The 16082-nt window shown below is 33.7% G+C and overlaps 1 protein-coding gene across 36 annotated transcripts in view; it reads left to right on the forward strand.

Annotated features, from left to right (window-relative positions):
• Positions 1-16082, forward strand: part of LOC134537089 (heterogeneous nuclear ribonucleoprotein 27C) — a 278967-nt gene that overhangs the window by 140804 nt on the left and 122081 nt on the right. For all 36 annotated transcript variants that reach the window (XM_063377398.1, XM_063377553.1, XM_063377418.1 and 33 more), the window contains one exon: positions 5441-5545. In XM_063377398.1, coding sequence (XP_063233468.1) covers positions 5441-5545 — 105 coding nt within the window. The remainder of the gene's footprint in view (positions 1-5440; positions 5546-16082) is intronic.

The raw sequence follows: 16082 nt of genomic DNA on the forward strand, positions 1-16082 counted from the left end.
ACAGATACGGAATTTTTGTCAATCAACCAGTCGTCAGTAGTTAACGATTTAAATCAATATTGAGGTGTTTATTTGTGGTTAGAAAACATTTCACATTTTTCGCGGTTTGGGATGAATTTCGCGTGAAAATTCGCGATTTCGCATAAAACCATATAATCTTGGCTCTACCTATTATGTGTTAAATATTTTTTATTAATGTAACCAAAAAAATCATCTTAAAATAAGTATCAGCAAAACATGCAAAAATCTAACCTTGTAAACATATATTATTGAAATTGATTACAAGGACTACAATGTACGAAGAAACATAAAATAACTTGCCTATGCAATGACGAACAATAGCTCATAATATCCACATTTCAAACAATATGAAAACATCTTGTTTCAAACATAATTATAGCTTTAATACTTTACAGAAGGATTATAAAAAATGTCAGGAATTAATAAACTGCATTTTCAGATACTTTTTTTTTCCAGCTACATCCACTTTAAATTCTATTTTATAATTTTTACTTCTCTTCTGGAAGAAAAAAATTGGGAAATGCAGGTAAAAGGTAAATACAAAGTACGCTTAAAAATTATTACTATTTGCTTACATAATAGAAGACTTAAATGCTTTTTTATTCTTGGAAACATTTTCCTTAGCTACCTCAAAATTTGTTCTTGTGTTTGACAGAACCCAGCACAAAAAAAAACTCAGCAAAATTTTTAAACCTATCTTTGAATAGATAAGTATTACTATTGTAGTGGTTGACCTCTTCCTTCTTCCGCACCCAAATAATTTCCTGTGCCTAATAATGAAATAAACATGTTGAATGAGGTTATACTATTTTTTTATGAGTAATTCCACTGTCATTACATCAGTGGCAGACTCAAGACATTAAGTTGGGGGGTGGGGGTTGTGAATAGGTACATATAAATGTACGTTGTTAGATAAATCTAATAAGTAATAAATATAAAACACATCGTAAAGTAAACAAAAGTGATGTGGCTAAGTAACAGACCAAACGGAAGGAACACAATTTTATTTTTTACATTACTCTTTAAATCTTTAATTCTTCAAATATTTTATTAATTTACATCTTTATTCTAATCATGACACTATACTATCATGATACTATAATGCAGTGTCAGAAGTTTGCTGTGTGTGCCAATAAAAACAATTGCTTAAATCAGGGTGTATACAGGGTGTCTACTAGGTCACGAAAGTCACGAAAAAGTCACGAATGTTTTAAAAGGTCACGAAAGTCCCGAAAAAGTCACCATTTTTAAGTATATTTTGGTAAAAGTCACGAAAAAATTAATTACAAGGCTAATGTGTATTTCTTGTGCACTGATCTTGTATATACCATATTTTTTGTGCTTTTGGCAGCTTTCATTTTCAGGAACATCATCGCTTAAGATGTTCCCACACATTTTCCCGTGTTTAACTAGGCCAGTCCCGCCATTTTCGCCATAAGACATTTACTTTAAATTCCCGTTCAAAATGTTGCTTACAGCTTCTATTCTCCTATGTGCAACGTCATAATTTTCACATAGAATACAGAGAACATTTTAATAATAGCGAGTTGCTCTTCTTTATTTAAAAAAAAAAAGTCCATTCGAATGCTGTGAAAACTTAATTTATTAAATTCTCGTACCTTACACGCTTAAAAAAAGGACGGTATTCATTCCGTGGCGGTCATGGCGTAGTCAGTTTCATTCTTACTCTACAGAGCGCACAACGATCGCACATAATCGATAGCAGCTGTCAAGGCGTCAATGCGCGCGACCTGCGTCCATATCGATAAGTTGTTGGCCAAATGGCGAGCGTTCATAATCGAACTATTAGCGTTGAGTTCGTTTGTTTACTGCTTGCTTGTGTGTACGAAACGTAAATTTATGTTTTGCTAGGATAAAAGAAAGCCAAAAATTTGTGCACAAAATGTGTGATGTATTTTCATGTTTTGGTTTTGTTAACGACTATGTTTACAAATTACAAAACAACAAAATCCCTAAATTGCCGCCCTATTTTATTTTCCAACTGAAATCATTGTCGAAGAGGTTAAAGTGCTACGGAATGGAATTGTAATATTTTCTATGATATAATGTTCTGAAAATGTTTGCCAACAAATGTTAACGTGTTTTAGCGCTTAAAGTGCGACGAAAAATTGGCATGCGGGAAAGCAGATATAATTAAATTTATTCAATTAAGTTTCAAACTAACCTTCATTTGTAGGCTTAACTTATGTCTTTTTTTCCAGCACTTAGGCCTGTATATTTTGATAAAGAAAAGTAAACGTTCAATTTTTCATTTTATTTTTGATGTAAGGCTACACTTAATTTTATAACATTTAAAAATTATACCATTTTGACAAGTTTCGTTGTCACACTTCAGTGGAAATTGTCATGAAAAAGTCACTAATTTTTATTTTTGTAACTCGGTAGACACCCTGTGTATACCAACCATGAAAACCAGGAAAACTCGGAAAGAGGCGAGAATGTGAATTTACTGGGAATTGGGGAAAGTCATGAATTTCTAGATAATTCCGGGAATGTTAAGTCGTGTTAGTATTGTTTCCCTTTTTATGGCGGGGGAGACAGTCTTATCTTTCCATTGCACGCCACCAGGCCAGCAGTGAACGTATTTGTGAGTGAACACTCATTGCTGGAATCACAGTAGCGCGATGGCATAATGCATAGGATGTGATTCAATAGAAAATATCCCGTTACCTGCCCGTCCCTTCTCCCTTGGTACAGACCTGCCTTTTTTTTTTACGAATTTTATCAGTTTGCACTAATATTTGAAGACTAAAATGAATTGGCAGAAAAACATTCATGGTTATTTACCATGGTTTACGTTCCTGTAAATATTTAAATTTTACTTCACTATCAATAGCATAGACGTTTCGATGGTAAACAACTCTCAACACATGTGGGGCCATGACATTTCCAAGCTTTACATCAACAGACCAAAAACATTTATCCAAAAGTACTGTTATACATCTATGATTGTAAATTAAATGTTGAAAGATTAGAAGTGTCATGGTGGTACACTGTGCTCTTGAATTATTTGCAATTTGAGTTTTTGACCCATGTTTAAATATATTTATATGACTTTTAGATTGTTTTAATGGAGAAAAGGCAACCATCGCCCAATAAACCTTTTTTCAAATAAGTATATGTAAAAATTCTTAACAACTGTTAAATTTAAAATGTTTGAGGCATGTAGAAACAATATGTTCAAATGTCTGTTTTCTGTAATTCTGAACAAAATGTGACTAGGAGTGTTTTGAAAGCTCTTCAGTGGCACGGTAGTGTGTAAACATTGTTCGTACGGCAATTCACAAGTTGTGTAGCAAAATCAATTTTGATAAATTTTTTCCAGTCTTACGGCAAATGAATGATAAAAAAAAGTTTTTGTAAAACTTTGTACATTAACAGACTGACTCCAATGCTGACTGCCCTGTAAATTGTAGAATGCTAAAATCTAATACATACTTTCATTTTGGACTTGTAAATAATTTTAATTGTATGTATTTATATTTAGTAAACAAGAAAAATACTGAGGTGGCCTAGATTCAAAATAAAAATTTTAATTAATTACCTTTTCCCCAGGGTTGACAAAAAATATGTCGCTTCAAAGTGCAAAAAAAAGTTTTCCTAAGCATGGCCACACTGCACGGCGTGCAGCCTTCTTAACATTCCACGTCTCGCCCGCTCATGCGAGTAATAACAAAGCAATTTTACTGCTCTTAAGCTTCTTGATTTCTCTGATATGGTATATAGTAAACATCCAGTTCTAATAAACCAACATTTTAAGGTAGGCTCAATATGTTTTCCTTATGAAACAGTGTCAAATGGAATTAGTTTAAGATATAGTAGCGCCGTGCATTGTGCCATTTTTATGCCATCTTCCCTTTTTGAAGACTTCTGCTATTAAAATAATTTTATTTATTATTTTGAAATCTTGTCCACCTAATGCCAGAGGCTACGGAATAGGGACTTAATATGAAAAATTGCACATTTTGATGTATAGGGGTTAAGAGTAAGCCAACTGGTCCAGAATGTTAATTATGGCCTTCTCTCTATTTCGACCGTTTCCTGGGTAACTTAGGGGTCGTAAAAACGGGATTCGGATATTAATTTTATGTGTCATAATTAAAGTAAAGATAAATTCTGTGACAATTGTTTGGGCGGTATTTAGTTTGTTCGTGGTCAGTGCATCTGATTACTAGTGAATGATAATAGTATGCTGCTTTGATTTGTCCTTTTATGACTTTAATATAAGTCTATCAATACAAATAATCATTATGAAGGCTAACAATGTTGCTTGTGGCATGACATACTTCTTCAAAGCAAATTATAGATTTTATACTTGATCAAAATCCAACAATTTTCTTCCTTTTGGAGGAGTGATCATCCCGTTTCCCCACTCTTCTCCTTCTTAAATATGCCACTGCATTACATTGACTAGTTTTAAGTTGGTCGAAAATTGGTTTGAAATTCTGTTAGGTTTCAAGTTTTTAAGTGATTTTGGCATGCAAGTTAACATTTGAACTACAAAAAGAAATTACTTAGTGCAGTTTTTACTGGAAAGTGAGTTTATTCCTGACTTTTTTAATTCAGTCATTTAAGATCTTTTACTTCTGTTTTGATGTACAACTGTTTTGATGTACAAAAAGGGAGATGATACAAAATAATATTATAGTTGCAGTCTTCACATAGCTTCAATGTTGACTTGCAGATTTATAATGTCATACTTGTTTGCTTTACGCACAGTGCAATAAATGGTAAATGGGGTGTGTTAAGTATTATTTTTACTGTATGGCTATTTGTGTGTGCAGACAAAATTGTAACAAAATACTTTAAAATAGCATTACCATAATATTTAATGTACAGAAACTACTTTTAACATTACTGTAGTTTGCAGTACATTACTTAAAATTATCTTAATTTTGACTTTTAGCACTGGTGATTATTTACCTGTAAGTTTTATTAGTTATAAAAATACAATATTTCTTGAAATTTAGTTTTACATTACTATATCAAATACTGATAACCTTTTAAGTCTCCGGTTATATAAATAGATACATGTAGACTTGTATTTAATGCATTGTTTACTTTAATTTATTTATGTTAAACACAAATTATATTAATGATATGATAGTGTTAAGTGCGTGCAATGCTCCCAACTGAAATTGATGATCATTGTTGCACTCCGCTCTAATTGGCGATATATTTTAAAGTATTAATGTTTGGTGTATGAGCAGGCGTGGCAAACCAAGTGTTAATGGTGGCAGGACTGGTCGCACAGGCTTCACTCACAGCACTGTTATTCTGTTTAGAGGAACTGCACTGTTAGTGACATTTGTCGGGATCTGTGGGGTGCACTTGTTGTGTCGCCTCTGCATGCAAGCCGGTATGTGACTGTGAAAATACTCTGCTATGTTGCCTGCAGGTTGAGATCAAGAAGGCGGAGCCACGGGATTCCAACAAGATGGGGGATGGCCCGCCCAACTCGTGGGGCCCGCCTCCGGGAGGTCCACCAATGGGAATGGGCGGGGTGAGTCTGTACACATTATCTATTTTATAAGTGTAATAACAGGAGGTCCATTTCTGGAAAGTGAGAAAAGTTGGAATTGCTCAGGGTAAGTCAGAAAATTTATCTTTAGTCATGGAAATTGCCCATGTGATAGTTTACACTATAAAATAATGTTTGAAAGGTTCTGTTCAGAATTTTTTTTATATGAGTATTTTCAAATTAAATTATAACCTAGTGATTTTAATGATGTGGGAGAAAAGAAGAAAATAAATTGGAAAGGTTGGAATGAAAACATTAAAATTAAATGCAGGGAAAAATGTTTTAAGAGTTTTGAAATATATGAGGTATGCCAGCATATTGACTTATTAAATCTGTGTTGTGAAAGACTAACAAAAACAATGCCTTCTATGTGAACACCTTGGATAACCTTGCAATTCATAATTCTAAGTTAGTTTAGTTGTATTCATTTGTGCTGCAGAATTTACTTTTGGTTTGCACATGACGCAGGTGGCATCGTTAGATTCTTAGCAAAGGATTGTTGCATCAGTTCCTGTGTTTGTGTGCACATTTCCAATTGGAATCTTTAGGAGTAAATATTATTTCATTGCTTGTTGACAGCACGATAAAGTATAGGAAAAATGAGTTAAGGTATTTCAAAAATGGCAGTTACATATACTTTTTCAAAAAAAACAGCAATTTTATTTTGGGCTTTTGAAATAAATTTTATCTACTGCAGTGAAAGGTCTTTTTCATCTGACATTCTTTTGCTTGCTAATTTTAACCCTTTGGCTGCTAGTTGCCCCTATAGTGTATCATTTCTTATGTGCTGATGTCCTCTTTATGCGAATTTTTCTGCTGTGCTGAATACTTTTTGTTTCCTAATGTGGATGTTAGCAGCATAGCAGGTTATTGTTATTTTAGAAGTAACTTTTTTTTAAATAAAAAATTTGAAATTTTTGAGTAATTTTTTACTTTAACTTTTTTAATTTTTTTTCCCTTCATTTACACACTGTGAGCAAATTACAATTTTAATATGAAATTTACATAAAAAAATTCCAGTTATATTATTATAATCTAATACAGTAGAACCCGTTTATAGTTAACCCGCCTATAATGAATTCCCGTTTATTGTGAATTTCCGTCTTAGTCCCAGCAAAATGATGTGAGGTTATGTATTAATTTATTGGATATAGCGCACAACTTTTGTCAATGTTGATACGTTTTCCCGTGTACCACGAACAAATTTTGCCGACATAATGCACATTTATCTCAAATATTTTCATATAATTACAAGTTTTTTCACAAAACGTCTATTCTGGATCACATTGAAGTTTTTCTCCGCAATACGCTACTCGATTGTCCACTGTTCATATTATAAACAAGTCGTATTCGAGTGGCCTCGGTAGGCTACATGTAGCCATAAATGGTGATCAGGTGAAAATAAAAAATAGTTTTCCCTGCATAGTTAAAGATGGGCGAACGCGTGTACATTTAATATGTTATCAAAATTAAACATAAATTACCACCACACGAATACGTATGTACATTATAGCAGCAAATTCAATATTTTTACGTCTCATTTTTATCGTTCACGTTTCGGACATTTTGATCGAGTAAGGTTCGTAAGACTACCACTAGATAGAACTCTGTGGACTAAATTTTTCCATAGAAAGTGATAAAATTTCGTTCCAGCTTTAGCAACTGCGATACTAAATGATACGTAGTGATCTTTGATGCGCCAGACTCGTTATTTTTCGTTTATTTACTTTTGACGGTAAAAATAATTTCGTGTTATTAAGCTGCAAATGTGCTTCAATAAGAAATACGTACATAAAAAAATGTATAAACGCGGGAAAAAAAACGTAAGGCATTATCTGTGCGAGATAAACTGGACATTATTGAAAAGGTAGACTCCAATCCCACTGTCCCGCACGTGTTAATAGCAAAGGAACTGGGAATTGCAACATCCACATTAAGTACCTACAATATTAAACAAGCTGAACAATCTTTCTCAAGCTGCGAAAATGTCACAGAGTATTAAATGCCTGAAAAAAGGATAATATGCCTATGTCCAAGAACCATTAGGTAATAGAAAGTTTGTACATGTGTACCTAGTTCATTAAAAATAATATATGCATTTGCTCATAAAACGGTTGCTTTGAGTATTTTCATTCGTTCTATTCTTGGCTTAGGCCTATGTGTAGTTAAGATTTTGCTTTTGAGTATGTATTGCCAATATAAAAGTTTTCCCAGATATAAAGTTTCCCCTCTATAGTGAACATATAAATGACTCCCTTCAGATTTGTTATAACAGGGTTCTACTGTATATAAAATTCTCGTGTCACAGTTTTCGTTGCCATACTCCTCCGAAACGGCTTGACTGATTTTGATGAAATTTTTTGTGCTTATCCGGTATCTATGAGAATCGGCCAACATCTATTTTTCATCCCCCTTAATGTTAGGGGTAGTCCACCCCTAAATTTTTTTTTTTTTAATTTTTGGAGAAAATGTTTTATTTTATTTTTTTTATAATGTGGCATTAAAAAATACACACAACCCTAAATTTTCACCCTTCTACCCCCAACCCCTAATTTTTAATAGAATTTTATATTTTTCAACCCCGGTCGATAGCTGATCAATTAACACTTGATCAACCTTCCCCGCCTACAGCGAGCTCATTACCTGGATTAACACATAGACCACATATTAATATGAAATTCCATCCCTAAGGGAGTGAAAAAGTGATAATTTCATTTTATAACAGAAAAAATCATAGGTCATAGACATACAAATAGTGAGGGAGTGTCATTTCTTTATGTCTACCACACGATCATACACATAGTAAGGTTTGGCAAATTCATATTTTTCTCCTTGGTGAGACCAGCCCGCTTAGTGGAGCTCGCAGCGGCTAGCAAAATAAAGGCGCTCATAACCGTTTTGTTCTTAACTTCGTCAATAGATAGAGTTAGTTGCCTTGAATTTTAAACACACCATCGTTTGATGCGTTTGTCATGTCTTTAATTTTTGTTTGTTTGTGCCGTATGCGTTACTATACCATTCATCCAATTGCGATGCAATTTTGGTGAGTTGTAATGCGCATGCCCGTGAAGGTTTCTGAGACGGTATAACTATTTTGCAATAGTTGGAGCACAAATCGTTTCAAAAATGTGTTTATTTCATATTATATAGCGGTAATTCGTCTGTTTTTGTTGTATAAGTGCACACTAATGACATAATTTATTTAAATATAAAAGAGAGTCAGAGATAGAGTGATATATATAGAGTGAGATAGAGAGAGACAGAGAGATAAGTTGAGATAGAGCGAGGTATAGAGAATGAAATGGGTTAGATAAAGAGATATATAGATGTATATAGCTATATAGATATTTATATATAGAAGAGATAGAGATAGTGTGAGGTATATATGTAAATATGTAGATATAATGAGATAAATAGCGATAGAGAGATGCATAGATATATAAAGATGTAGATAGAGATAAATATATGTTTAGAGAGATGGATAGATGATTTGTATATGTGTAACTACTTCAAACATATTACAAAACAAAACTGAATGAGGCATTGCAATGCATGTCGAGCATTAGCTAGATAATTGAATTTTTTCTATATTTGTAATCTCTTATTTTTAAGCTTTTTTCTATATTACTTTATAGAGTCTAGATTACATACAGACCAGGTAAATAACTATAAACTGGCAGAGCAACGTCTGTCGGGATCTGAAAGTGATATAAATTATTTTGCACACTTGACATTCAAATTAAGAAGACAATTACTAACTACATCTGATTTCTAAAAAGGTCCCCTTCACCCTGTGTTCAGCCCAGGCAACGCTGGGTACTGCAGCTAGAAATTCCCTAGAAATAATTTATATGGCAAAACAACGTTTGCCGGGTCTGCTAGTCTAATATATAAAATTCTCGTGTCACAGTTTTCGTTGCCATACTCCTCCGAAACGGCTTGACCGATTTTGATGAAATTTTTTGTGCTTATCCGGTATCTATGAGAATCGGCCAACATCTATTTTTCATCCCCCTAAATGTTAGGGGTAGTCCACCCCTAAATTTTTTTTTTATTTCCAGTTTTTGGTAGGAAATCACCATGGCAACAGCTGTTGCTTTGTTGATGCTTCATTCGTCTCTATGGCAACGGCTATTTCATTGTTAGTGCAGTCCTCATCACCGTTGAAATTTTGCAAGTACTTTAAATATCAAAAATTGCCCTTTTTTTTTCAAGTATATATATTTTACAGACTTGAAACTTCACAGTAATGTTCCTTATGTTACGCAGGATGACATTTTCCGAAAATTAGATCCCATAGCATAGGTGGTTAAAACCAGGCAACAGTGGGTACTTTGTCTGCATGAGAACAGTATTTTGCATTGTTCATGCCTTCTGCGTCTCCATGGCAACAGGCATCGCGCGGCAGTGGCGTACCCACAACGAGGGGCATGTATTATGAGCGGCGCAAGAGTGATCTGCCTGTAGACTGCCGTAGCGAAGTACGGGTACATCAGTTTTATGTTGCGTGCACGAGTCGGGAAACCATCGGTACATTATACAGCATTGTAATAAATTTTCACGGAATTTTTTATTATTTACCATTACTGTAAATGGGAGATGTGGCATAATTCTTTTTCCATTAGTATAGCCGTGCGAAGCCGGGTCGGGCAGCTATCTTCTTAATATATATAAATCTCGTGTCACAATGTTTGTCCTCAATGGACTCCTAAACCACTTAACCGATTTCGATGAAAATTGGCATTTAGGTGTAATATTTTCCAACTTGAGAGATAGGGTAGTTTTTATTTCGATCAACGGTCTTAAAAATTTATTATTAATAATAAACTGATCATCAATGTTGATTGGTGTTTAAGCCCGGGAAACAGTGGGCACTTCGTCTCCATGACAACGTTGCGTGCTCGAGAGTCGGGAAATCATCGGTGCTATTAGTTTTTTCTTCGGTACATTACAAAGCATTGTATTAAATTTTTGTCAAAATTAATTAATTTTCATTTTATTTCATTTATTATAACTGTAAATAAGAGATTTGGTCTCATTTCCCCTTCCCCCCCCAATTAATACAACCGTGCGAAGCCGGATCGGGCAGCTAGTACATGTATATTTAAAAAATATATTTATATTAAAACAATTATATATAAATATGTAATACATTTTATATAGGTTATTTCAAACAATCTTATGGGAAATAAGTTTTAGTTTGATCTAAAAATATATATTTTTTTAATTTTAAAATTTTAATTTTAAATTTTATTTTATTTTTAATTGAATTATTACTCTACTAGTGTAAAGTTATACGCTTTTATCTGAATTAGAAATTTTTTTGTGTGTGGTATATCTCGAAGCACGGGGTCACACAAAGTGACACCTCACAATGTTTGCAATTGTACCTTGTCTCACGGCGAATTTTGTGCTTGGTGCAAACTACACATGTTCGAGTGGGAGATTTTTTTACTCCGTGTGATTCGATTGCTGAAGGAAAATGTCTTTGTGTCAAGCGTAGAGGCGTTTCTTCTTCAGATCGTCTTCCTCCACCGGACCTTCGCCTTTCTTTTGCGTACTACTTTAAAATTTCTCGAATAAGAGTGAGATGGAATTTAGCAATAGGAAGTTTCTTACCAGTATTTATTGTTTGAAGTTTATGAGCATTCAGAACACTGAGATCTAGTATATGAAAAAATAACTTTTTATACCATTTTATTGTTTTTCTTATCGACTCTTATCGTACTAATCACCACGTCAGTTCTGTCAACAGATCCCATACAAGCATTGTAATCTAGAATACATTTGGGTTTCATTATTTTCTTCGTGGTTTTTCTGTCAATCTTCCCAGTTTCCGACATCTCTGCTGAATGACTCTTGCTGAGCATCCATACTTCTCTTTTATCACACCACTTTAGTGCTAATAAATTACCGGATGACTGGAAGGATATTTCACCTCTTTTTAATTTATTTTCAATCTTTGGCATATTTTTTCTGGTTTTACGTACTGTGCCACAAGCATTAGTCGCCCTCTCATGAAGCCACTTGTAGAGTGCTGGACTGGAGTACCAGTTGTCTAAAAATACAGTATGGCCGTTATTTAGGAATGGTTTCAGAAGAGTGGTCACGATGTCTCCTGATATTCCCAAACACCCTTTATCAGTGTCAGTATCTGATCCCGTGTAAGCAATGAAGTCTAAAACATAACCTGTTTTACAGTCACACAACACAAAAGTTTTTATGCTAAATCGGCTCCTCTTTGATGGTATGTACTGCTTGAAAAGTAATCGTCCTTTGAATAAAAGTAAGCTTTCATTAATACACAGATTTTTGAAAGGTGTAAATGCTTTTCGAAATGATTCACGAATCATGTCAACAATGGCCCTAATTTTGTAGAGCCTGTCACCACCATGATGTTTATTATTGTCTGAAAAATGCAACATTCGTAATATTAAAAAAAAAAAATCTGTCTCACGCCATGATTTCACTGAACACTGGCGTCCGCAATAAAGAATCCTTGGACCAGTTTTCACTTAGTTTGTTTTTTCATTCTAGACAAAAGCATACAAATTGCAAGGAAACAAAATATTTCCTCCAAGTTTGTGTCTTTCCATTGCATCATTCGGGAGCGTGGAACATGTGGACTATTGTCACTTGCATACTTGTAAGTTATTGCATTCATCTGCTACAAATTTCACCAATGATTCAGAAAAAAATATAAAAAAAAAATCTAATACACAGCTGTTAGCATTTACATTTGCTTTACAGCCCGAAGTAATGTCATTGAATGGATGAATTGTAGAGCACAAATTAGTCAAGGACCAAATAAATTCATCACACTTACTTTTCTTGCTTGGCATTTCATCAATTTCATCATTGTCTGTATCATTCTCCGACTCAGATGGGGGATCTTCAAACAAAATTTGTGAACTGGCGCTAGCACTCGATGTGGATGGCTGTGCTTCGTCGTGAGAGATGGTGTTCGCAGACAGCGTGGGTAGATTTTTATCGTCACAGTCCCGAGATTCCTCTACATCTGAATCACTAGTGCTAAAATTCTCATCCTCACTCTCACTTTTGGTGAGAATCATTTCAATGGCTTCACTATCCGTAAGATTTTTTTCTATTCATTTTTATATGTCACTCTTTTGTTGTGCGGTACGAAACAATATAAGTCACTCTTTTGTGGCGCGGTACGAAACAATAAGCACTTGCCGGAATAACGGTAACAAACAATAACCACTGCTGGAATAAAAATTATTAGCCAACACAATACTCATATACAAACATGTTCATGGTTTATAATAGTGGTGCACCGATGCGGATACCGATGAATCGTAATTGGCGATTATGGGTACTTACCGATTAATCGTAAACGGCGATTATCTTAACGATTACTTTGCCGATTATCTACGTCCCGGTGTAATGAAGTAGGTTTTTACCGTGTAATATTTTGTTACACATATTAGGACGAAATACGGTAATATTTGTGTATATTACAAAATTCATCTAACTCCGTCATATCAAGATTACAGATATTTCGTTAAGTTTAATAAATCTCATTGCCTCTAACAATAAAAAAATACATTTTTCCTACACGTTTATTTACGTTTCGTCTTTTGTTCTGTCTTTTGTTTAGTGGCCTTGTATATTACGTATAGCCAGAGACGTAAAATATATGGCACGCAATCAAAATACCACAAGCAGTTGCAGTGGATTCTATGAGAATCGATCTTTTCGAGTCGTAGTAACGGTTCAAAATCGTGGTCCCGATACCTTTCAGAGTTTATCACTGTGTTTTACAAACTCGTTATGGGCGTCTTTGGTAACATGATCCGTTGTTGTGTTATTTGTATGTGACGTGAAAAGTGAAAAGGTATTTATAATTTTATACATTCAGTCAACATTAATAAAATCACATGTGCTTGATTTGGTTTTGAGTCATTTTTATATAATTATAGTGAGATGGCGACTAGGGAGAAAAAAAGTGAAGTGTGGAAACATTTTTCTATAAACTCAAGTGAACAAAATATAGCAACATGTTTACATTGTTAAACTGTAATTTCTCGATGCAACCTTATGTGATAGTAGATAATAATGCTAGTTTTCCACAACAAAAACTTACCCATTGTAAATTACAATTATTAGACTGTAGTTCAAGTTGTTTACAATAACAAATACAAATAGAAGTTAATTTAATTTATACTTTGCAGTGACTTAATAGTGTATTTTATATATTTTTATACTGTTATTATAACTGTATTCCCAATTATACCTACTCTTGTAATTAAATTCACATGGGAATAAAAATTTTTGTGTGCATTATTACACTTAAAAAAATTTGTTCATTATAATCGGTAACTGAATCGGTATCTGCCGATTATTGCTCTCATAATCTGTAATTGAATCGGTAATCGGTAAAGTCATATCAGTGCACCACTAGTTTATAACGCGACACAAAATTCAAAGCAAACTCTAAGATAATAATATCCGACAAAGTATCACGACATGCTTCAAACCTTTACTGTATTTCCCACCAGAAATACCAATTTACTGTATTTCCCGCCAGAAACAATTTACTGTAAATGATTTATTTTCATAAAATATAATAGAAAAATTTATGAGATACAAAGAAAGTAAAATGCGTACTAATAAAAAAACATTTGAAGTGTTATAATTAATTTATGTATGAACTTAATAATTTGTGAATGTAGTAAAAATATATTACCGTTCAATTTTCACTAAGACGTTCTAAAGGCGTAATTACATGGCCATAAATAAACGTAAAACAATAAACTATAAATAATAAAAAAGTTTATTCAATAAAAAGGTACGTTTTCATTTTAAATACTTAAGAAAAAATATTGGTTAATCAGTGTCTAAACACTCCAATAACGAGAAAATTAATGAATCGTAAAATACCAAGCTGCAATTCAGCGTACTCTATTAGTGCTGTAGGTATTTAGATACCCGAAAGTACTTAAAAGAAATCACAGAGCGCGTTGGCAGCACCACCGTGTTAAGCTGTCAACAGCACAGACTGGCTAGATGCGTGAACGAGTTATCTCGTCTCTAGCACCGTATGTATGCCAGACACGGGACGAGATAACTCGTCTTTAGCACTTGGTTCTGTTGTAACGAAGGACGAGTTATCTCGTCGATAGCAGCTAAAGGGTTAATGTAATCTGTATTCATGTGTGCATGAGTGTATTTAGTAGAAACTTGGTTTTACATTTTTTAAGGGACCAGGTCAAATATATAAAAAGCAGGGAAACTAAACAAGGAAGTGTTAAAAAAAATTTATCTCACTGAGATGGAAAAATTAAGAAGCAAACATTTACCACACTAAATAAAATTTCATATGCTTACATTTTTATATATTGACTAGAACTTCATTATTTCACAATAAATCCATTCAGTCTTCAAGTTTTTCACAAGTGTTAAAAGTTGGAACATGAATTTTTTATTTTTATCCTCAGATTTTCTTAGGAATATTTTTTTACTTTGTGTATAATTGCATGATAACATATAAATAGTTTTAGATTTTTATGGGGAACAATTCTATTAAACAAACAAATGCTTTCAAAACAATTGTTTATGTTTAGGAATTATAAAAAATTAAAACAAATATTTCAGTTTCAATGTTTAGGAATTCAGTGTTGCCAAATGCATTTCCAAAATATTTCTGCCATAAAACGAATATTGTAGAGCAGCAAGATAAGAAAATTGAAACAAATCGAATTGTGTGCAAACACACATCTATTGTTAAATAAATAACTTTTGCTACAAAGTGCTTATATTTTGTCAACCATTTTCAAATCAGAACACAAATTGTTTATCAATAATCAATCACTATTTTTAAAAAACCCATATACACACACACACACACACACACACACACACATATATATATATATATATATATATATATATATATATATATATATACACATACAATATTTGATGGTAAATTATATGTACATAAGGAAGGGATACAATACAAATAAGGTTTTTTTACTTGATGTCGACGGGGGTTGGCGGGGCTTTAGAGAGACATTAAATAAGATGTTCGCCAGCCATTGACCCGGTTGAGACTTAACTCTGGGTGTAACGTCACCCGTGTGGTGACATAACGCGAACAGAATAAGAGACCTGAGCCCGCTCTCAGCGATGATCACACTATGTATTAACGCCGTGGGCTCTTATGGCATCCCACACGCCAACCTGGAGTGCACACATGGTCAAACGAAAAGAGACAAGTTCGATAACGCTGTGATTTATTGCAGACTACAGGGTACAATTTCCGCTTGAGCGCGTTATGTAAAGAACTTAAATTTTTTTGAAACTCTTTAAAAACTTTGTGGTGCAATTGGTTTAAGGGCTGTCCGGCCACCATGTGGTCAAACGTTTCGTTCGTGGTGGTTTCTGATCTCCTTAGGGATTACAAGGTAATTAATTAAACAGCCGACTCCCGAGGTAGGCTCTGAGGCTAGTGAAAACGATTAAGAAGAATTACACAACAGAATTACCGGGTCAG

This window comes from Bacillus rossius, chromosome 1 (genome assembly GCF_032445375.1).
Source record: "Bacillus rossius redtenbacheri isolate Brsri chromosome 1, Brsri_v3, whole genome shotgun sequence".
Classification (NCBI taxonomy): domain Eukaryota; kingdom Metazoa; phylum Arthropoda; class Insecta; order Phasmatodea; family Bacillidae; genus Bacillus; species Bacillus rossius.